The sequence below is a fragment of the Geotrypetes seraphini genome, chromosome 5, assembly GCF_902459505.1.
Source record: "Geotrypetes seraphini chromosome 5, aGeoSer1.1, whole genome shotgun sequence".
NCBI lineage: Eukaryota > Metazoa > Chordata > Amphibia > Gymnophiona > Dermophiidae > Geotrypetes > Geotrypetes seraphini.
The window spans coordinates 48,174,437-48,199,377 of NC_047088.1; the positions used below are offsets into that span (position 1 = coordinate 48,174,437).

The 24,941-nt window shown below is 41.6% G+C and overlaps 1 protein-coding gene and 1 pseudogene across 1 annotated transcript; one reads left to right on the top strand and one right to left on the bottom strand.

Moving 5' to 3' along the window:
* Window positions 1–375: 375 nt before the first annotated feature.
* Window positions 376–3,490, bottom strand: AGTR2 (angiotensin II receptor type 2). Its single transcript, XM_033945985.1, has 2 exons — window positions 3,372–3,490; window positions 376–1,633 (listed from the first exon to the last, which is right to left on the bottom strand). Exon 2 carries the CDS (start codon window positions 1,563–1,565, stop codon window positions 417–419), a length of 1,149 nt encoding a protein of 382 aa, XP_033801876.1. The 5' UTR covers window positions 1,566–1,633; window positions 3,372–3,490; the 3' UTR covers window positions 376–416.
* Window positions 3,491–4,272: 782 nt separating this feature from the next.
* On the top strand, window positions 4,273–20,511 carry LOC117360293 (annotated as a pseudogene).
* The last annotated feature ends 4,430 nt before the right edge of the window (window positions 20,512–24,941 follow it).

A 24,941-nucleotide genomic window follows, 5' to 3' on the forward strand; every position in this document is an offset into this window, starting at 1 on the left:
CACAGAACATTTACCTAATATACCTGCAGACTCCCAGAGGCATGGGTAGCAACATTCCATGTTCGCAGCATGCTGTTAATGCAGAGTAACGACCACTGCCTACCTTAATGGCATGGTGGATTCTCCTAAAATCTTAGAAACTCCGCCAACATTTATCATGGCAGTTTAGCAGCTCCTGGAGGTTAACTTTGGCTGTTAACTAGGCCCTGCAGTGTTCTAAATGCATTTGTCTGTTTCATCACACATGCAATTCTGTTAAGCAAAGCAACAACACTTGATAGGTAAATCTTTTAAGAATATTTATAGTTTATACTTGCTTCTTTCTTCATACACTGTAGTGCCAGAAAATATGTAAAAGATAAATTAAGAAGGAACAATCTGAAGTAAATTTTAATCAGTTGGTACATAAAACAAAGTTATTTTTTCTGCATCCGGAAACAATATTCTTTTATCAGTTTCGCCCTTCCCTCTTCAGGGCCGCCAACTCTAATGGTTTCTCTGGGGTCGCTTTCCTTTCTTGAAGAGGAACTTAGTCTGTTGCTGATAAAGTGAGCAGGAATAAGTTTAAATAAATGCTTGAGTTTCTCTCTGAACTGGTTTCCAACAAAGCAGTACAACAAAGGATTAACACAGCTGTTAGCAAACCCTATGCAAAAGACAAATGGCATTAAAGCATCAATGACCGTCGTAACCTTGCAATCATTAACAACGTTCAGCCACGTCAGGGCATCCAGAAAGGTTAGAATGTGGAATGGCAGCCAGCATATTATGAATGCCAAAACAACTGCTGCAACCATTTTCAGACTTTTGTCTCTCTTCAGCTTCGTTGGCCAAGGTCCCTGAGATTTCCACAAATGTAGTCCTATCCCAAGATAGCAGTAGACTAGCACAATTAGAGGCATGAGGAATCCAAAGACATTCTTAAGCAAGGCCATTCCAGCACACCATTTTGAATAGTGCTCACGGGGAAAAGCCATAACGCAAGCATCGACTCCAAGGCTTTCAATATGTTGTAAGTCACGGAAATAGAGAGTGGGTAAAGAGAACAAGGAAGCAAATCCCCAAACAGCGAATGCTATAAAACAAGCTTGTTGCACTGTTCTCCTTTGAGACTGGAAAGGGTGAACAATGGCCGAGTACCTGTCCATGCTCATACAGGTGATAAAAAATATGCTGGCAAACAAGTTCACACATAAGAGTGAACTGGAAATCTTGCACATCATCAGTCCAAAGAGCCAGCTGAAACCAAAAGCATAATAGGTTGCCCAAAGGGGAAGAGTTGCTAGAAACAAGAAGTCAGCTATAGCCAAATTAAGCATGTAAATATTGGCAACTGTTTTTCGACCGTTATGGAGACAAAGTACTGTTATTACCAAACCATTGCCAATAAAGCCAACTATAAAAATAATCCCACAGAGTGCCGGGATAAACTCGGATTGGTAATCTGATGAGGTATTCTGGCAAGCAGAGGATGTTTGCTCAGGTGAGATGTTTGCAGATGTGGAAGACGGATCCTGAAAGGTTTCTTCCATAATGGGGAGAAAAGAATAACTCTTGTTGTACATGGTTAGGAGCCGAACAAATGAATTCTTAGATATCCCAGTGGTTTTGATCTCTCCATCATTTTCCTTTCCTAAAAATGACAATTGCATCCAATTTTAGATCACATTATGAACAAATATATATTTACATCTAAGTAGACAGACATATATAGATATATATGACACATATGTATATAAAATATGTATATAGAAGTCTTTACTAACGCATGATAAGTCTACGTGAATCACATATTCCCCTGGATTCTATATATACCAAGTAAAGTTGCAAATGCATGCACAACTTAATTGTTTAATGAGCCAATCGGTGATAATAATTAGCCACGAACAAGCAATTATCAGCACTAATTGGCATTAATTAGAATTTATATGCACAACTTTCTACACACAGAGGGGCATTTTCGAAAAATAAAAAAAAATCTAAGTCCAGCTTGGACATTTCTAGCTGAACGTCCAAAGTTGGAGGAACAAAATGGCCATTTTAGAATGGCAAACTGCTGGATGTCCATATATATTTTTTGAAAATAATCTACTCAGACTTCTTGGCCACTGCGACGTCTAACTTCATACCCTAATTTTGATCAGAAAAACGTCCATGTTAAAAACGTCCTAATCCTGACCATTTGGATGTGGGTGGGGCCAGCATAGTAATGGACTGGCCACATAGAGATCCCGACACAGCAAAGGGACACCTTAGAGAACACTGCTGTGAACTTCACATAAAGGGTGTCAGCTGTATATCTCACCATAACCCCTTTTTAATTTAGGGAGAGCCCCCCCCAACCTAATATACTTCCTGTGTACCACCCCAATAGCACTTATGGCTGCAGGTGACACCTATATGGCAGTATAGTAGGTTTTGGGTGGGCTTACACATTCTATCATGAATGTAGTGGTTAGAGTATCTTATGGGCCTGGGTCCTCCTCTCTATTGTTCACTAGCCCACCCACCAGCCTACTTAAGACACCTGTGTGCAGCTCTACTAGGCTTCCCCATACCAAATGCTTCTGTTTTGTTCTGATTTTTGTGTGGTGGAAGGGGTCAGTGAGCACTGAGGAAGTATGGGGGGGGGGGTCTTACTTTGATGCATGCAGTGGTCATCTGGTCAGTTTGAGCACCTTTAATGACACTTAGACCCTTCTAAAACAGGTCTAGTTCCAAATGTATAAGTTCCATCCAGGATGTCTTGCAAAATGTTTGATTATCACTGCAAGAGGTCAATGTCTAATCTGCTCTTGAGACCGACCAAAGTCTGCCCAAGACACGTCTCCATTTCGTGGTCTGGATGCACAGAGACTGGAACACCTCGCTAGATGTACACTTTTATTTTTTTTAAATGCTATTAAATATCTCAAAAGCAAATTACATCACTTTTCCACATAATCACCCAGTTTTGCAATACATTTTTCCCAGGATCCTCCAAACTTTTTGAAGAACCCTCGTATATAGAAAAGCACACCTGAATAGTTTCATCTAATGTAAGTTATCTATTTAAAAAAAAAAAATTGTATGGTCTTTCGATTTGAAAAGATTTTAAGTTATCACTAGGACTTTTTTTCCTGGATTCTTTTCTCTGTCTCCTTTCTCTTGACCATACATATGTTACCCTCATTCCCCCCCCCCCTCCCATCCAAATAAAGAACATGATGAAGATTACTACTGATTTAAATCTTTGATCTGGTATCTTCACGCAAATGTTAAACTCTATCCTGACCTTTTCGTTGACCCACTAGCAATAAATGTTTTCATAGAAACCACAATATATTGGAATATGTAATGCCTGAGAGTAACCTGTTAAGCAAAGAACTTACCTCAACTAATGTAGACTTGAACATGGAAAAGAGCTGAAGAATTGACCTGCACTGTGCTGCGCCCAGCCTGGAAAAGCTCCTCACATGCTGGTTTCTGTCTTATACAGAACACTGTGTTTATTCCACTGGGAGCCTTTAGCTTACATAACTCCAGCAGAGGAATGACAAAACCTTGGCAAGCCTCATCTAGCAGAAAAATATTCATTTAGAAATATCCCTCCTCCCATAATATGGGGTCCTTTTACTAAGTTGCAATAAGCACTAATGCGTGCTAACCATAGCTAAAAATGTCTTAGCATGAGATGTGCTCAGGTGTCCTGTGGTAGTTGTCAGATTGATGTGTGCAACCCAAGCCCTAAAATATAAAATTTATTTTTGAGCACTGGGGACAGGTCTGGGGGAGGAGAGTAGGCTTGTTCCGCACTAATTGGTTAGTACAGGTTACATTGTTGCATGCATGGTTAGAATGTGAGCCCTTAGGGCCTGATTCTCGAAAACGCACCTCTCGATGGCAGGTGGCAGGAGACGTCCTGCCACCATCCGGCAGCCAATCGGGACGCACGTTTTAAAACAAAACCTTCCCGAGGCAGGACGTCCACATTGTAGGCCTCCGGAACGTGTCTACAGAGACGCATGGCGATGCTTAAGCGCACCCAAAGTGGGGCGCGGGTGTGGCCTCATCCATAAGCAGCCTTGGGTGGGCTTAAGCATCAGTATACATCCCCTTGGATGGGAAACAGATGCCTTAAATGTAGGCCTGCATAATTCTGGCATACATTTCAAGTGTCTGTTGGAAGTGTAGGCGCAATTCTGCATGGGATGCCGGTGTATGATTGACATGTGATCGGTGGTCGCTTCTTAGGCGTCTGCCGTTACTGGTGTCCTATACAGAATCAGGCCCATGAACTACAGCTCCAGAGGCGCCTACTGGGGCTTAATGCCACTTCCAGCATTAGCCATGCCTATGGTGGCGTTAAGCACCAATAGGTGCCTCCAGCAGTGTGATTCTAGCACCGTTTTGTAGGTGCCTTGAAAATGGTTTTAAGTAGCATTTTAAATGGTGTGTGGGGGGGGGGTCACTTAATTTAAGTGCCTACCAGAGTCTGAGTTAAGGCGGCGTTTAGAGAATATGGACCTAAGGACCCAAGTCTAAAAATGGCACCCATAGTTAGGCAGCGGTAGGTGCCCTACCACTGCCTAACTTAATTGAGTTTAATTGGTTTAAATGGCACACTAATTGGCTATGCCAATTAAAAATTCAATTTTAAAAAATGGAGACGCCTATTGGTGCCTCCTAAAAGGCCACCATTATTCCACCTATGGAGGCGTCTATGACACCTAACACCGCTGTAGGCATGGCTAACACTTGAAATGCCCTTAGGCACCATAAGGTGCCTCTGTAGGCATAACTCTTGTGAAAGGTTGGCATTGGAAATGTAGGCCTTGAAAACCCTGGCCCACATTTCCAGTGCCCACCTTTCACGTAGCCATGATTCTATAAACAGTGCCGTCGCGTGACTGACTTGCAATTGGCCATTTTTAAGGCAGATGCCAATAACGGTGCCGTTTACAGAATTCAGGCCTATCGATATTCAGCGGCACTAACTAGGTAAGTGCCATTGAATATTCGAGGTTGGCCCCAGACAGGAGATTTAAAACAGTCAGGAGCATCTTCAGGCCATCTAAATTGCTTTGAATGTCAGACAGTAATTTGATGATTCGTCTTTCTCACTATTCTTAGGGTTACCAGGTATCCAGATTTTCCCGGATATGCCCTCCTTTTCGAGGACATTTATTCTTCTTCTTCTTCTATACCGCCACAATCTTGCGACTTCTAGGCGGTTTACAATCAAGAGTGCTGGACATTCAGCGAAATACAATAAGTAGATATTCAGAGGAAATACAGAGATCAGAGACCTCAGGAGGCAATAGTATAGAAATACAATTTGCTGAGCGAAAATGTAATATGTAGGTAATGTCCGACAGGACCTGTTGGGGATAAATAGCAACGTAAAGTTACGATAAGATGAAGATAACAGATTTTATTTATAACAGTGCTGTAATGGGTTCAGGTGGAATAGGGAGGGGGGAGGGAGAGGGAGAGCAGGTCAATTGTTTAGGTATTTCTGGAACAGGTATGTTTTTAGGCGTTTCCTGAATTCCCCGTATGTAGTGGGCGAAAGCAGTTGGTCTAGGTCTTTGCCCCATAGGACTGCTTGGTGAGAGAGAAGGTGTTCGTGGTGTTTTTTCATTTTGCAGCCTCTAACTGGAGGGGAAATGAGTTTTGGGGGTGTGTTTCTCTTGAGTTTGTTATTAGAAAATGCAAAAAGGTCCGTTATGTACTTGGGGGTCAGGCCTTATAGTACTTTGAAGCAGAGGCAGGCAAATTTAAACCTTACTCGGGCTTCCGTTGGTAGCCAGTGCAGCTGCCGATAGTAGGGTGTCACATTTCTGGGGGTCCAGATGGCTTTTCAAAACCCGGCACTTTGTCCGGGCTTTGAAAAATTTTCCAGCTAGCAGTGACTTCGGGATGACATCTGCGTGTGCACGGATGCAACGCAGTGATGTCACGCGCATGCGTGCCACATCATCGTGTCACACCGGCGCATGCGCAGATGCCCTGCTGACAAGCGACCAGGTTGAGGGAGGCAGGGTTGGGGGGCGGAATGGGGCGGGGCCATGAGTCCAGATTTTCATTCACGAAAATCTAGTAACTCTAACTATTCTGAGGGCATATACAGGACAGGATTAATTCGTCGAGGGACCCTAGGCACACAAGTACATTGGGCCCCCCTGCCCCGCCCCACCCCACCATACGCCCAGGCGGAAACAGGAAGCTGCGTCAGAGGGAAGCTTTGGGCAAACAGCACCGCTTGCACAATTATAGTTCCCGTTGCCTTTCTTACCTGCGTTTCTTGTTTGTCTTACTTTCCGTCGATGGGGTGGAGCTCGCATTGCCGATCGAAGCTGGAGGGGTCCATCGACGTTTGGAAAAAACAATGTTGATGCACTCCTTCATTGGGCCTCCCTAACCATTTCGGGCCCTAGGCACGTACCTACTTGGCCTATTGGTTAATCCTGCCCTGGGCATATATAGTCAAAATTTGGGTCATGGTCCTAATTCTAAAATTTTAAAGAATCTTACTTTTGAATTTTTATTTATTTTTAAGAGATGCTGAATTGTCATTACCAGAAACATCATCCACTAACACTCGGCAAATAAAACAGACAGAAGCTCTGGGACCTTCACTTTGTCCTTAACCTGCCCTAGAGGACAGAAAGGTAATTGATTTTACCACATAATTTTTATTTACCACATAATTTACCACAATATTTACCACATAATTTTTATTTATTTTTAAGAGATGCTGAATTGACATTACCAGAAACATCATCCACTAACACTCGGCAAGTAAAACAGACAGAAGCTCTGGGACCTTCACTACTTTGTCCTTACCCTGCCCTAGAGGATAGAAAGGCAATTGATTTTACCACATAATTCAATTAAAACCCACTTTTACCGAGTCCATGCACAAGGTTGGCAATTTCAGTGGTGGACTTCTGTTCTGAGATCAAACTTCCTACATCTAGATGAGTTACAGATGCCAAATGGCTTTTCTTTTGTGCTATCCAGGGCTGGATATGAATGAGAGTATATAGGAAAAAGTTTTGGGGCTCCTTTCACTAAGCTGCGATAGCAGATTTAGCGCGCGCTAGATGCTAACGCCAGCATTGAGCTGGCATTAGTTTTAGCCGCATAGCGCGGGTTTAACGCGTACGGCAATTCTGCGCTCGCTGAAAACACTATCGTAGCTTAGTAAAAGGTGCCCTTTGTGTTCCTGCAATGATCCATTGGACCATCCACTCTAATCCAGGCCTACATTAACAAAAAAAAGAGCTGTATTATTTTTAAGGAGTATGTGTATGAGTTTTTCTTGTGCTTTGTGGTAGAGGGTACTAGTTCCAGGAATCCCTCCTACATCTGGATTACATATGTCATTTGGCAGGCTTTAAAACTCAAGTGTGCCTCAGGACAATCTGCTAGAACATTTTGAAATGTTGCATCATATGGAATATTCCACAGCACAGTATATTAAATTCCACAAACTCCTTTGCAACTATAATTACCTTTAGTACACTGATCTCTTCTAAGCCGATACAAGTGAAGAATACTTACCAAAACAAAACAAAACAAAACGCAAGCCCCTTTATTTTTTCTCCCTGTGCAGCAACCAAGTGGCCATGCAAAATGCTTTCAGTTATAAGTCAGTCTAACCATACTCTAAACTGAAGTAGGAGGAGAAAACTGTAAGGCTTTTATAGTTATTCTGCATGTTCTGTTGGATTCTGAAGGTCCCCTTTTATGAAGCCATGTTAGGCTTTTTATCGCTGGCCGTGATGGTATTAACTCCGACTCTCATAGGAATTTTATGAGCGTCGGAGCTTTTATTCCTGCGGCCAGTAATAAAAAAGCCTAACATGGCTTCGTAAAAAGGGGGGGGGGAGGGTTAATTTGCAATGTTTCAATTTGTATTTAGTACTTTTTTTTATCTTGAGATGATCTAAGGCTAATCTATTTTGTTGGGTCGTTACTTTTTTGTTCTTTAATTTTCCTAGGGCTGTATTTTAATTAAAATTTGTAATTGCAATTAATCATGTGAATAAAGGTATGTTTTTGTTTTGTTTTTACCCTATTGCTGCTATCGTTATATGAGTTGCCCAGAGTCAGAAGGAGCTGCAGTGGGGGAAAGCTTTTAATTGCTTGATTAATTGCAATTAAAATTTTAACCAAAATCAGGGTGAATTTGATTTAAATCACTAGTTAAAAAGACTTGATTTAACGCATGATTATCTACAGAAAGATTTTTTTGCTGTGAAGAAGCAGCAGCATGTTATCTCTGCAGATGCAAATTCAGTTTTCAGAAATGCAAAACCAAACATTTGTAATAACATTTTCAAGACAGTAAAATTGCCTGTAACATTATGAATGGATTAATGGAATTAATTTACCAAAAATGTTAAACATTGCATTTATATACAGCCTCATACTATATAATTAAAAACTAACCTTTATTTCATGATGATTAACTTTTGGTCTATAAAGTATCTTTAACAGAAAGCTATTTTTAGATAAATAAAATACTTTTATGAAAATTTTTTTTTAAAAATCCAATTTAAATAAAAAATCTGATTTTTTTTTTTTTTTTAAATCATTGAATTTTATTCACCATGATCGAAATGCAGCCCTACTCTGAACCCACAAATACAGTCATATTGGTCATGTTCTTAGCCTTGTTGATTGGCATGTAACATCACTGTGACACATGAGATGATCTGAAAACTCCTGTGCTTCTGTCCTCAGCATTTTCTATACCATTTGCTGAAAACAAAAACAAAAAATTGTGGATACAGATGTTCTGGAGAAAATTTATTATACACTGACATATAAAAACATGAAAATTAAATTTCAAAAGTACAATGATAAAAAATACTGTGATAAAAATCCAACCGGACCCTACACGGTCTGTGTTTCGGCGAACACGCCTTCCTCAGGGGTCCAATGGTTTGCAACCTCACATATAAAGAATTGGACTGAAAACAGTCCATTGTCTTTACACATGTGAGCAAAGAACACCACAGACAAGCTGAAGGAGCAAAAAAACGCAGAGGTTGTCTAAGCAGTTTATATTCAGGTACTCAAGCATTTTTCCCTATCTGTCCAGGCAGGCTGTCCAGGGGCATTGGAGGATTAAGGCCTAGATTCTCAAAACTTAATGTTTCCTTTAACGCGGTCGCGGCCAACTCCCTCCTGCCACTCATAAGAACATAAGAATTGCCACTGCTGGGTCAGACCAGTGGTCCATCATGCCCAGCAGTCCGCTCACGTGGTGGCCCTCTGGTCAAAGACCAGCACCCTAACCGAGACTAGCCCTAGCAGTGCATGTTCTTGTTCAGCAGGAACTTATCTAACTTTGTCTTGAATCCCTGGAGGGTGTTTTCCCCTATAACAGCCTCCAGAAGAGCATTCCAGCTTTCTACCACTCTCTGGATGAAGAAGAACTATTACTATTACTAGTACTATTACTTTGTATAGCTTTCTAAGGAGCTTACAGGTTGCTGGGATTCAGTACATAAGCTAAAGAATGTGAGAATTGCCTTCCTCACAAACATTCAATGGAATGACCCTAGCTAGACTTCTCAAAGTCCTTAAACAGGAGGGAACTCCATATGACCTTCTATTTTAGGAAACCAAGCTATAGCATAATAATCTTTGATTCCTCTCTCTCCTTCACTGCCCAGATGCAACATATTGCTAAAATCTGCGGCGTCTTCCTCTATAATATTACCAAAATTCGACCCTTCCTCTCTAAGCACACTACCAAAACACTTATCCAAGCCCTCATCACGTCGCGCTTAGACTACTGCAATTCACTACTCTCAGACCTTCCGCTTAGCCATCTCGCTCCCCTCCAGTCCAGAATTAGGCTGCACGACTTATATTCTGGGAGAGCTGTTTTACTTAGTTACCCCTCTCCTAAAGTCACTTCATTGGCTTCCCATCCATTTCAGACTACAACTCAAACTTCTCTTACTGACTTTCAAATGCACTCACTCAGCTGACCTTCACTATCTCTCTTCACTTATCTCCCCCTATGATCCCCCCCCCCCATGAGCTATGCTCAGCTGGTAAGTCCCTCCTATCTCTGCCCTTCTCTTCAACTGCCAACTCCAGACTCCATCCCTTCTGCCTTGCTGCACCATATGCTTGGAATAAGCTGCCCAAATCCCTATGGCGGGTTTTGTGTCTGGCAGTGTTCAAGGCCCAGTTAAAAGCCCACCTCTTTGAGACTGCTTTTGACTCCTAACTCCTCTCACCTTGGGATCTGCATCCCCAACCCTATATGTCATGCCTGTGTGTCCAAGTTAGATTGTACGCTCTTCCGAGCAAGGACTGTCTATAAATGTCAAAAAGTACAGCACTGCGTATGCCTTTCAGCGCTATATAAGTGATAAGTAGTAGTAGTAGCGTAATAAAGCAATGATAAAATTCAGGTAGATTAATACCCCTCTCTGTCTCTCACTGCTTTCCATTTCTTCAGACCAATCTGAGGGTGATTATATATATTTTTTATAATTTAACATTTTCTCTGCTAGGTATAGCTCCAAATGGGATGATAATTTTCCATTAGGTGTCCACAAGAATTAGGGTTAATGGTTTGATCCTAGACCTGAAAATATGGGAAACTACTGTTAGTAAACAGGGCTGTGAGTACAGATTTGCAGCATCCATTTGATCAGCTGATATCCTGCGTTTACTTTGTTAATCCACCTTAAGAGAGTTGAGCAATATGCTTGAGTGCTAATGGCAAACTGACTCGAGGATAACAGCACAGAAGATCTGCCACTTATGACACTTGGCTTGAATAGTATTGAGCGTAGACAGTTTTACAGTAATAAATTGTGTACTAGCATGCATTTTTATTGTTTGAGTCATTTCTACAGCCTTAAACCAGTTCTGAAAAGTACTTAAGGTCAGGTTCTGCAAAATGAATAATACAGTTTTTGGCACTATGAATTCAGTACTAGAAAGAACCCTGCCAAGAAAAGAATCCCAAGGGAAACATATGACCTACTTATTCAGATGAGTTTTAACGCCATACTTTTTGAACTCAAAACTGTTTATTACTCCCAGTTTAAGAAAATTACTGCTACCTTCTCAGAGGAAGTGCTAGGTCAGGTTTAGGGGTCGATGTTCAGGGCTTTTACTCTTTTATTCTAGGCTGCCAGTAACTCCCCCTCCCCTTTTATGATGCTGCGTTAGGCTTTTTTATCACTGCCTATGGAGGTATAAACTCCAACGCTCATAGAATTCCTATGAGGGTTGGACCTAATACCGCCACGGCCAGCGATAAAAAAGCCGAACACAGCTTTATAAAAGGGGGGAGGGGAGAGGAAAGTTGCCATACTGTCACCCTTCCATGTTGAAAAATTATGCCTGTATTACTAGGAAGATAGGGAGTTTAGAGATTGAGAATTGAGGTTGATATTTCTTGGGGAGCTTGGGGGGGTTACTTTATGATTTCCAGTTGTTCTCCCTTATGTGGGCTTGTGGTTATAGTTTATGTATAGTGGCATCTATGATCAATTATTTTTATGTTTATTGGTTTCCTGCTTTTCTTGTATATTCTTTTTGGAATATATATATGAACATAAGAATTGCCACTGCTGGATCAGACCAGTGGTCCATCATGCCCAGCAGTCCGCTCACATGGCGGCCCTCTGGTGAAAGACCAGCACCCTAACTGAGACTAGCCCTATCAGCGTACGTCCTTGTTCAGCAGGAACTTGTCTAACTTTGTCTTGAATTGCTGGAGGGTGTTTTCCCCTATGACAGACTCCAGAAAAGTAATATGAATAAAATTGAAAAAAAAAAAAAAAAAAAAGTTAGCTACATTTCTGATAATGTAGTTAATTTCATTAGATATCTGCCTTGAAAGCATGTCAACTGCAAAGTATATTTTTCATACCATGCTCCCTAATATGAATCTCCACATTAGTGCATGCTAATTGCCATGTTAAACATCTAATAGTTAACATGCTATGATAACAATTAATGTCAATTAAAACCCACACTTATTTGATGGGGCCTTTTGACTAAGCTGAGGTAAGAACCTATGCATGCTTCTTACTGCAGCAAAAAAAAGGCTATTGTGTTCTCATTTTCCCATCCCGTCCACGCGAGTTCTTTTCCTGTCCTGGCCCCATTCCTGCAAGTTCCATCCTCATCTGCACAAGCCTCAAACACTTTAAAATCACTAAAACACTAAAATGTAATTCTATCCCCCCTTACTCTTCTCTTCTATATATAAGTTCATGTAAACCTTTTTTTTTCCTTCTCTTCCTATATTTTAAGTTCTTGTAAACCGTGCCGAGCTCCACAATATCCGTGGAGATGATGCGGTATATAAACTTAAGGTTTAGTTTAGTTTAGTTTGTGTGGTTGAGGCAGAGCTTACAGGAATGGGGCAGGGACAGGGATAGTGACAAAACTCAGGGGGACGGGACGTGGAAATTGAGTTCCTGCGGGGATGGGATATTCATTAGGGAAATCTCGGTCCTGAAAACTTGAGTTGGTTGTGGCCTTTGAGGACCGAGATTGCCCACCCCTGGTGTAAATAGTTGTATCTAAACTTTAGGCACCAAGGACATCTCAAAGGTTCAATTGTTGTTATTGGTGGGAGAGAGACAAGAGACACACACGCTTTGATGATCCTTGTTGCCATTTATTACAATTGGGCTTAGATGTAGGCCTCCTGAAGTTCAAGCCACAGGAGTAAAATGAGCCAGGATTTCCATTTAACCACATCAAAAGTTATTTTATTGTTTTCTCTTACACAGCTCCAATTGGCAGCAACTCAAAGGTTTAAAGCAAAATGATAATACAGCCTCATACAAAACAAACATTATCTGTGGTACATGGCTTTTTTGCAGCAAAAATGAAGACAGTTCATTTCACTTCAGAATCTTCCTTTTCTTTTTACCATCTTAGGTTCAGGCAGGACTCAAAGGGAAGGCCCCACCCCCTTGGCTTTATTTGACTCGACTCCCTCAAGAATAGCAATGCTATCTCCAATGCGCAGTGTTTTAATAGGCCTCAACCGTAATGCAGGTTCTCAACCTCCATACTTAAAATGATTTCCAAGAGATGTCTCCCTCTCTTCTTGAATCCTTTCGCTTCAGGAACACTCTCTGCCTCCCAGGAATTTCAGCCCCAGTCCTGCTTCTGTGTGCAGATGTTTAAGAGACCTCTAGCCCTGAATGCCTTCTGTCCACTCCTCCTACTGTGTGTCTCTCTCTCAGAATTTATTTTTATAGGCCATGGCTCAGACTTCCAAAGCCCCACCCTAGATTCCTTGATTGGATGACAGGGCGATGGTTCCAACACCATGGATTTTTGGCCATTCTTTTCTCTCCCAGATTAAAGCTATCTGCTCACTGGGGTTGCACTTTAACTGCCCCTCTCCCAAAGATCACAGCAGTTTCTCTCTAAGCCTGCTTGTTTCATTAAATTTCTGTACCAGGGAAGAGATTTTTGTTTTCCCTTTCTAGTGTCTGGTCATGGTTCCCCTGATAAGATATTGTCTTCCCCTTTACTCTTTCCCCTACTCACTGAGTGCTGAGTTTGTCGGAGCATGACAATCCCCTCTCCTTTCTTGAGACCTGTACAGATTTATCTTTGGTCCTAGGGTCCTAAACTTATTCTAAGGCTCTCGGGCTAATCTTATAGTTAGAAAACAATGAGATATAAGGACCTGTCATACTTATTACAACACGCATATAAATCAGGCACACAAATCATCCGATAAGCCTTTTGTTTGTAACAAACTCAGGCTAATTAAAAAAGGAAGGGCAAGCTTTACCCTTCACCGCACCATTTAGCAAGGACACATAAGCGGTTTATCTCAGACTGACATCCTTAGCCCTAATAGGCTGCAGTCCATTTAAGTTGCCCAAGTTAATTTCATCAATATTAGAAAAACAAACATCAACCATGTTGTTTCTTGTTTTTGAGTTTACTCTGGTGGTGCCAGGAAGACTAGATGTGAATGCCTCTGCATGAGCCAAGGTAGTGCTGTCCAAGATATCTCACTCATTGTAACAAAACTGGATTAGAAACTCTTCCTATAGAATTACCATCATCAGCAATTTCTTTGACAATCTTTCCACTCTCTCAGACGTGTTCCTTTTCCTAACAATCTTCATCTAGATCAGGATAGCCTGACCTTCCTGTATCCTGGAGCATTTATTGTTCTGCACAACTTAAAAATGTTAAATCATAATAAAAAAGCAAATATCATCAACCTTCATGCTTACACCTTTTAAGGATTCTCCCCTCTCAACTACAAAATATTCAGGAAAGAACTGAAAACTATACTATTCAAGAAATTTGTCAAATGATCCAGTGGCGTACCAAGGGGGGGGCAGTCCGCCCCGGGTGCATGGCTTGGGGGGGGGGTGCACAGCCGGCCAGGTCCGGGTCCTCCTTCCCTTCCTTTCCTCCAGCCACGCCGCTACAATCCTACCTCCCCCCCGCCGACAAGAAGTCTTTCCGACATCAATTCTGACGTCGGAGACGACGTTCCAGGCCAGTCAGACAGTGTAAGATGCTGCCTTTTCCTAGGTACTCATGTGTCACGTGTGACTTGTTACTAAAAATCATGTTTTTCGTACAGATGGGGAAGGTGTCAAAAAATGATGGGCCCCGGGTGCCACATATGCTAGGTGCGCCACTGAAATGATCTAACCAAACCGTACCGATCCTTCCCAGATCCCAACGCATAGTATATCTAGCAACCTTGTAATCTCCCTGGGATTTTTCAGGTACATTCTTGAGGTAAACCGCCTAGAATTGAAAGGTATTGGTGGGATAGAAGACACCAATGTAATGTAAATCTTCTCTCCTTGGATTTGTCTTCCTGTACTATCTTTGAAATTCACTCTCTGGTATTTTCACATCTACTTTCTGTTCTTAACTTAAATTCCAACAATATGCGTTATATTTTACAAGCTTTCAAAAAAACTGCCCAATATCACAAAATTATCTTTGGAAAATAATCACATCAAAGCCATAGGAAAAAAACTCTCTAAAGCATGTATAAACACTATGGGGCTCATTTTCAAAAAAGATAAACATCCACAAAATGGCATAAAGGGGCAGATAGATGTTTTCTTGCCAAACCCTTACAATTTGGTATTTTCAAAACTTCTAGATAGAACATAAGAATAGCCTTACTGGGTCAGACCAATGGTCCATCAAGCCCAGTAGCCTGTTCTCACGGTGGTCAATCCAGGTCACTAGTACCTGGCCAAAACTCAAGATGTAGCAATATTCCATGCTACCAATACAGGGCAAGCAGTGGCTTCCCCCATGTCTTTTTCAACAACAGACTATGGACTTTTCCTCCAGGAACTTGTCCAAATCTTTCTTAAAACCAGCTACACTATCCGCTCTTACTACATCCTCTTGCAACACGTTCCAGAGCTTAACTATTCTCTGAGTGAAAAAAAATTTCCTCCTATTGGTTTTAAGAGTATTTCCCTGTAACTTCATCGAGATGTTATGGCCAGTCCTACTAAACCAGTAAGCAGATCTCTGGTGTAGCCTAATGGGTGGTGTAGTCAACCACAGAAATAGGGACTCGGGCCCATATCCCACTATAATTACTACACTTGTGGTGGAGAGTGTGAGCCTTCCAAAATCCACTGTACCCATATGTAGGTGCTACCTGCAGGCATAAGAACTATTGGTGTGGTATACAACTAGGTCCAGTAGGTTTTGGAGAGTTCACCATACACTATAAGGGGGTTATGGTGAGATGTGTGTTTGGAACCTTTTATGTGAAGTAGAGAATGACACGGTGACAAAATTCATTACTGTTCCTGTCCTCGCAGGAAACAATCTCTTGTCATTCTTTAGTGTCTATCTCAACCTCAGTCCTTCTACACCAGCATTCTTCAATGCAAGGCTTAAAGGTCAGTGGCTGAGCCCATTCATACTCTGATTCTTATGTGAGCCAAGTCTAGGATAATGAATCCATTGTGACATCACTGAAGAGGTTGGCTCTTAGGCATTGGTGGAATGATGCATTATGACATCACAATATCTGCTCTGGATTCCAGACTGTCATTCTTTAGTGTCTATCTCAACCTCAGTCCTTCTACACCAGCATTCTTCAATGCAAGGCTTGAGGGTCAGTGGCAGTGCCCATTCACACTCTGATTCTTTCTTCTGTCTTTAAAGAATGACATGGGGATGTTTTCTTGTGGTTATCTGGGAGGATTGGAACGATGATGAAGTCTGTCACCATGTCATTCTCTGATGTGAAGTTCACTGCAGTGCCCCTAAGGATTCCTCACTGCTCTGCTGGGCTGTCTAAGTGGCCAGTCTAGTAAGAATGCTGGCCTCTACTACATTCCAATAGCTTGTTCTGTGCATTTTTTCATTTGGACATGTTTGTTTTTGAAAATGGTCAAAAAAGATAGATGCACTAAGGGCAAATATGTCTAGAAATGGTAATTTTTTAAAAAAAAATGTTTTGCAGTTTTGAAAATAACCATTTTCTCTACCCGATTTTTGGGCGCCCTTTTGAAAACATCTGCACTTGAATACCCCTCTGAGCTTAGCTTTGGAAAGAACCAGATCTAGGTTATTCAAAATAATGTTTTCAGCCAACTAAACATAAGTACATCCTCTTTTAACAAGCTGCACTAGGGGATTTTTAGCACGGGCCAGTGAGGTAAGTGCTCCGACACTCAGAGTAATTCCATGAGCATCGGAGCATTTACCGCACCAGTCCACGCTAAAAGCCAGCCTTAGTGTGCTAAACTTAGGATGCAACCATATAGTCAATCTTCCTAATCAGATTTTCAAAAATTTGCTCAATTAAAATGCCTGCACCTTGAAGCTAACAGGATCACTAGCATCAACTGCTCCTTCTATAGCCTACATTTGAATAATAACCATATTGTACAGTATATTTTGCACATAACACTTTTGCATTTTTTAAAAAATCCTGGAGTTCCATCATTAAAATAAAAATTACTTAACTTCTATATCAGATTCTTTAGTTGCATGGATTATCTCCCCCCCCCCTTTTTATAAAACCATAGCGTGGTTTTTAGCGCCTGCCGTGATGGTAGCTGCTCCAATGCTCATAGAATTCCTATGAGCATCAGAGCTCTACTGCCGCAGCCTGTGCTAAAAACTGCAATACGGTTTTGTAAAAGAGGGGATAATCCATGGATCTGTAATTGCAAAATGACTCCCCCCCCCCCCACTCTTTTATGAAGCTGGGTTAGGCTTTTTTATCGCCGGCTGCGGTGGTAAAAGCTCCCACGCTCATAAAATTCCTTTGGCATAGAGCAAATTGGGTCTAATATGGATGTTTCCAAAAGGCTTGAAGAATATATATTGAAGCTGAAACTGTGGATTGAAGTCAAGGTTTTTTTTTGTTTTTTTTTTTTCTATTTCTATCATTTAAATTTCTCCAGAATTCTTTTTTCCAACGGTTCCTCCTTCTGCATCTATTCCTTTCTCTCTTCTCTTCTATCTTTCAAAGCACACAATTTTGTTAAATTGATTATTTTTCATTTTTTCTCTTTCCTTACTTTGCACTTTATTACTCTCTAGGTACTTTAGTTAGATTGTGAGCCTTCGGGACAGTCAGGGAACTTCTAAGTACCTTTCTTACTTATAATTTTAATGTATATTTTCTGAAAACCGCTTAGAACCTAACGGATGTAGCGGTATATAAGAAATAAATTACATTACATTACATTACATATAAAAAGGCCTACCACAGGCTAATTTGAATGTGTCTATCTTCAATATTAGCAGTTCCCATATAGAACAAAATAAGCTACAATTTTTTTCTAAACCGTAGATTTACTATGAGCATCGGAGCTAATACCGCTGTGGCTGGCGATTAAAAAAAGGCCTAATGCAGCTTCATAAAAGGGGGCCTTGGTTACCCGAGAGAATTGCAACTTGCGATGGAGTATTTGAAGGACTGAATTGTCCAGCGCCCACATTGCTAAAATTCTCTAGGCACAAAACTAGCATATGCTTAACACAACGGGAGAAAACAATTGAAGAGAAATGTGAAGAGAACATCCTGAATACTGAAAGAATTTGCATGCTTTTACTTCTATTTTGCATTTATTATGCCCATGCTATTAAATTACTTGTGAAATTTAATAAGACATATGTAGAAACATAACTATAATTTTTATGCACTGTTAACGGCTAGTTAATTAAAACTATTACTTACTATTTGACACTTTCCCAATAGTATAACAATAATTAATATGCTTTTATTTTAAAATGAATCATTGCTCAAGGATTTTAATATGACTGAGCAAGGCTATAAAATAAAACGTTCTTTGAGGACGAAAGTTTGGCTTTCACAAATCTGATTATTCCATCACAAGTTATTCACAAGTTAAGAAATGCACTTGCTACTGTGTTTCCCCAAAAATAAGACAGTCATATTAATTTGGGGACCAAAAACACATTAGGGCTTATTTTCGGGGGATGTCTTATTTTTTTCATGTACAACAATCATCTCTCCCTTCCTCTCCTCCACCCCAATTCTTCCTCTTGCTAGAAAAAGGGAAGGAGAGAGAGAGAGAGAGGAGACGCTGGATGGAAGCATGGGGAGAAAACAGGGAGGTGCTGGATGGAAGGGTGGAGATAGAAAGAGGGGAGATGCTAAATGGAATGGTAGAAGAGAAAGAGGAGGGATGCTGGAAGGGTGGAGATAGAGAGAGGGGAGATACTAGATGGAATAGTCGAAGAGAAAGAGGGGAGATGCTAGATGGAATGGTCGAAGAGAAAAAGGGGAGATGCTAGATAGAATGGTCGAAGAGAAAGAGGGGAGATGCTGGATGGAAGGGTGGAGATAGAAAGAGGAGAGATGCTAGATGGAAGGGTGGGAAGAGAAATAAGGGCGATGCTGGATGAACGGTTAGAGAAAGTGGGGAGACACTGGGTAGAAGGGTGGGGAAATAGGGATATGCATTTTTTTTTGGTAAGTGTGCCTGAACACTGGAATTCCCTACCCACTCTTTTAAGAGAAGAGGAAAACATTGATAAATTTAAAATGAACTTAAAAACCTTCATGTTTAAGGACACATATAACTTGTGACCTCCCGTCCCATCAATTCAATGACTTCCCGCAACTTTAAGATTACTAAGGAAGAGCATAGCCTCCCCTCCCCTTTGTATTACCCTTTCTCCTCTCTCCTATAAATGATTGTAGTTCCACCTTCCTTTCCTTATGTCTCAATTTGTCTTGTAATTACCCCAGGTATGAGGTAGAAAGCTGTAGGTAGATACAATAAAAAGATGGAAATTGAAAACTGTATGAAGAGAGGGAGAACTAGAGAGTGTGGTGTAGTGGTTAAAACTACAGCCTCAGCACCCTGAGGTTGTGGGTTCAAACCGTTCTGAACTCCCTTGAGAGAATGGTATAGAAAATTAAATAAATAAATGGAAAACTGCTGAGAGAGATTGATGCAGTGAAGGAGGTGAGGAAGACAGGTGGAGAGAGAAAAATGATAAATAGACATGAAACCCTGGCATGAGAGTTAAAATAGAGGAAAGCGGAAAGCAGAGACTGGAACCAACATGATTAGAAAAATTAAGTGGCCAGACAACAAAGGTAGAAAAAAAGAATTTTATTTTTTAATTCTGGAAAAAGTGGTATAGTAGCCATGCTATTTCCATTCTAATTTAAAAAAATAAAAATAAAGCGATACATTTTCAGGACAGTTTACCATAACAGTGGTATACTTAGGATTACCAGATATCTGGATTTACCTAGACATGTCCTCTTTTTAGAGGACTGTCCAGGTGTCCAGATCGAATTTGCAAACCCGGCATTTTGTCCAGATTTTGCAGGCCTCCGAGCATACGCAGATGTGAAACAATGACATCATGTGCATGAACACATGCAGCTGTGCATGTGATGTCATTGCATCACATCTGCACATGCTCTGAAGACTTCTAGACATGGCCCCGAGTGCCAGGAAGAAGTGGAGATGAGATTTGTGTGGGGGTGGGGGGCTGTGGCATAATGGGGCGGGCCACATGTCCTCTTTTTTCTGATGAAAATATGGTAACCCTAAGTATACTGAGCTGAACTGAGTTGAGTAGGGAAGGGAAACCTCAAAATCTGTCAGATTTTGTTTCAATTTCCCTGATCCTCAAAGAATTTCTCAGTCAATTTTCTGGTCCATCCATGACTGTGGAAAGGTTGGGAAATATTGGTGTAGATGATGTGGTGGCAGGGCTGGGGAAACAACTGAAGAAGAATGAATCCACACCGGAACTAGATCTGGAGACAAAGTACTGCAAGCAAGGTAGGCAGGAGGGCACAGTGTTAAAAACAGAACAACATACAAATAACAGGGGCAGCTGAGCTGATCGTGTGCAGCTGTGATTGGTTAGAAAACTGACACCTAAAAAGCAACACCTGATTGGTCACCAGGCTGGGTGGACCTGAACCAGGATTGTGTGGATCTGTACCCACTCAGGCCCTTCCGTAGCTACACCAGCTACACTCTGCTGGAGTTATAGCAACTCTCTTTTGCCAAAAAGCTGGGCCCAATTATGAAATAAGGGCAGCACTGAAGATTTCAGCATGGAAAAGTTACTAAACCAGTTGTTTAACTTCAGGGTTTTCTTACTGAGTACTGCCAAGGAGAATCAACAATGAATCATCTACTGTATTCCTTTTGTTCCCATCAGAGTAAACTTTTCCTGATCATCACTTAAGATGGACCATGTCAAAAGATATTTGGTTTGCCAATCAGTATAGCCTTACTCTTCTCACTGACTAGAGTAGCTCCAAAAGGCCCCGATGCTCAAAAGGTTTCCATGCCAGTAAGACTCGTTAAAGTTGTCTTACTGGCATGGAAACTCTTCTCCTGATGTACCAATCCTCGTAGCAGTCACCGAGAACCCTATTCAAATACATTACAAGGAGCTTATTAGTATTCTAATGAGCTTTCATTGTGATGCATGAACGGGAACACCCCCATTTCCGTGGAAATTTTATGGGCAGCTCTGAAGCTGCTAGTCGCTGTTGTGCATGTGTTGTGCACTCACACAACAGCTGTGCCCTCTCCAAAACAAACAAACAAAAAAGAAACCTACAGCTGAGCGGGCAGCCTTCTCTTCCTGCTGACTCATCTTGATCGCCACTCTGGAGTGGCAGGTTTCCTTATTTTCCTGTCATTGAGTGCTGATTGGCTCAGGCACTTTTGACAGAAAAGTAAGGCTAAAGCTCAGACCCGGAAAAAATCCCCAGGGGTCCAGTAGAACCCCCCCCCCAAAAAAAAAAGCCTCTCCCCCAAAGCCACAGCACATCAACCTCAAGCCCTCCCACCACCCCTGAGCTCTGCTATAGTGCCCTCCTGATTCCCCCCCAACCACTAATTCCCATCAAGCCCTCCAAGACTAGTCTCCCAATACCCCTCCCACTGAGCTCCCCATCCAAAAATACCTGGTGTTCCAGTGGGCTAGGCTGGGCTAGACCAGAATGAAACCCCCCCCCCCCCCAGATCAAGGATCCTTTTCTCCACCTGACCATAAGGGCCGGGACCAGTCTGACACCCACTAACACCCCATACTTTTACATTGAAGATCGTTAGGAGGGATGCCAAACCTCTCCTACCTCTTCAAAATGACAGCCCTCCCCTTTGCTTGGTGCATCCTGGGATGCACTGGTAGGGACCCAAATACCATATAAGGAGAAAAATTCCTTATATGGTATTTAGGCGCCTCCATTCCAGGATGCATCAGGCAGGGACAGGGCAGCCTTTTGAAGAGGCGAGCCTTGAGGTGAGAGGGAATGGGCATCCCTCCTGCTGTTCTTCAATACAAAGCTACAGGAGTGTCAAGGGGAGGATCCTAGCCCATAAAGCCAGGTAGGGGGGAGTGTCCTTGAACTGGTTGGGTTCTGACCTGACCCAGACCACTAGATCACCAAGTTTTTTATGGGTGGGAGGGCTCAGTAGGAGGAGGATTGGGAGCTATCTTTGGAGAACTCAGGGGGGATCAGTGGGAGGGAGGAATCGGGGGGGGGGGAGGGAGTCAACTCTTGGAAGTCTCGAAGGCAGTGGGTGATGGGGCTTGGGCCAATTTTTAGGGGGTTGCTGATTCATGGCTTCCCCTGCACCAGCAGGGGAAGCTGCAAATCAGCTGAGCAGTCAGTCGTCACTCAACCCTCTGTCGATTCTGCTGATTGTGACTCCGGGGCCACCATCAGCTGGGCAGAGGAAGACAACAGCAGTTGCAGGCAGGAGGAAGAGCAGCTGTGCCTAATGATTGCTTTTCTGAGCAGGCACCAGGCACAGTGCATCCCCTCTCTTCCACGCAGGTACTCCAAACAAATAGCATGCATATGATTTGCATGCTATTTTCTTGTGCATAGCTCTTTAAAAGAAAATCGCTCCCAGCATCGTATTTTTTTTTACCATATTGTTGGAGCGTTGTGTATCCTGCTCTCAGTCTTTTTAGTAAGTAATTCCAGATCAGAAAATTTAAGCTTTAAAACCATGTAACAAAACAAACTGTACTTATGATCCTCTTTAAGTATCCCCATTTACAAAAAAGGAAACATATTATGTCATGAGACTTTTTCTTTTTAAAAAAAATATTTTATTAATTTTCCAAAAAACTTAGTGCAATATACATATTAACAATCAGAGAATAAAGCACAAAATGCACATCCATCTTATAAATATATACATACAGTATCTTTATTCCACCCACCTTTCTATTAAATAATCAATAAATCAATAATGAATGCTTCGGCTTCATGGAGATATAACTACTCCTGGCATGGCAGCCAAACATTTGTTTTGGTCTTTATTGTATACATTTTTAGAAAACTTAATAAAATTAAGTTAAAAACAAAAAAAAAACTTAAATGACCTCATAACTGGAGTGAGCTTGGATGGCAGCTGCAGAGGTTGGGAAGTAAGACCAGTACTGGGCAGACTTCTACAATCTGGGTCCCTTAAATGGTAAAAATAGATCAGGGTCATGGCTGGAATGGGCTTCGACAGCACCTCCACTAGTTGGGAAGCAGGACTTATCTTTACAGGAAAATGTTACAGCACTCCAAGCTGAGAAAGGGATAGAAATCCCAGATATTGATGTTATAGATGACCAAATAACCCTTCAATTAAGATGAACATAAGAAATCTTTTTCAAAAAACATGTGGATCTTCTTAACTATAAATGGTAATATTTTAAGTGCTTTATATATATACTAGTCTTATAGCCCGTTACATTAACGGGTGCTAGAATATGTGTATGTGTCTGTCTTTATTTTTTTTTCTCTCTCCTTAGCCGCTTTCTGTATTTGTGTCTGTCTTTTTTTTTTTTTTTTTCCTTGGCTGTCCACTACCACTCCTTGCCTGCTCCCCCTGTCCATTTCCCTTCCTTATACCTCCCCTGTGCCCTCCACCACCCCATCACTGCTCACCTTATCCAGCAGAAGCCCTTCTCCCTTTGTTTTACCTCCCCCTGTCCATCATCTGTCCAGCAGTAGGCCTGTCTTCATTTTTCTGCCCCCCCTCCCTGTTCATCAGCACCTCTTCCCCTGTCCATCAACCCCTTTTCTGCCCCTCCATTTCCGTGTGTTGCAGCATTTCCTTCCCACCCCAATTCCCTGTGCAGTATTTTCCTCCCCCCCCCCATACCTTCCTCATACCTTCCTTCCTACTTATGTTAAAATGGTTTCCGGGTTTGGCTGCCGCAGCCTGCAGCCACCGCAGCCGACATCTGACTCGGGCCGCCGCGGTCGACATCCGCCTTGGGGGGGGGGGAGGGGAGGAAGAGAGAGAGCGGAGAGAGTACTGTAGGGGCATGCGCAGTCCTACCTGTGGGTCCCTACATCGCAGCGACATCAAAAGCAATAAACGCAGGCGGGGATCGTGAGAGTAGCCACTGCTCACCGCTCCAGACTGTAAGCCGCGCATGCGCACTTCCTATGTGTCGCTACAGCTCACGGAAAACTGGCGCACACATAGGAAGTGCGCATGCGCGGCCTAGCGTTTTATTATATTAGATAGATATATATATATATTTTTTTTTTTGAAAGTTAGAAAGACAGGAGGGTCATCGATACCACTGACTTATGAAGTCATAATTTGTGGTAATTTACTACATGTTAAACCTTCTTTGGATCATTATAAAAGCCGGATTTCTTAATAATGACAGGAATAGCAAAGCAGATGATTACACACAATTGGAAGAATTATGATAGACTTAATTATACTTTTTGGTGGGCGAACTTATGTTGCAGTTACAAATATGAAAGAATGAACGCTGAATTTTTGGGATATAGTAATGCATTTAGAAGGGTGTGGAGCCCATTGACATCATTTGTTGAATCACATTAGTTATCATGTACCTTTTCTTTTTAGTTAATTTCCTTTCACATCCAGGGTGGGAGGGAGGAAGGCAGGAAGGCATCATTACTTTTTGTATTTAGTTTATTGAAATTCTATATGTTGTTATACTTTTATGGATGAATGGGAGGAAGGTGGGGGAGAAAATGATTGCTTTCAGAATGTTTGTATATTTTAAGTGCTTTTCCTGATTCGTTTATGTTTAATTTTTTTGCAATGCACTGTTAATATTTGAAAATTAATAAAGGTTTTTAAAAATAAAAGGAAAGATGGAAAGACCTCAAGTGTTCATGGCCGTCTGCCTTTGGAACAAGTCCTGTCAGAACGGCCCTCTGCGAACTATCATTGGTCTCATATACCTTTCTTTTTCTATTAACTCTTATCACTATTGAAGTCTTTTTAATTAATAACTTTGTTTTAAAAACTTTTAAATTTTAAATTTCAATTTAACATTGGACAGTCATATAACATGTGCTTGAGGGAACCAACATAGTGCATCTTCTTTGCTATTTTTAAGTTTGGAAAGCTTTAACGGTGTCCAATAAGCTCTATGCAGGAGGAAATAAGAGGATTGTAACACAGCTG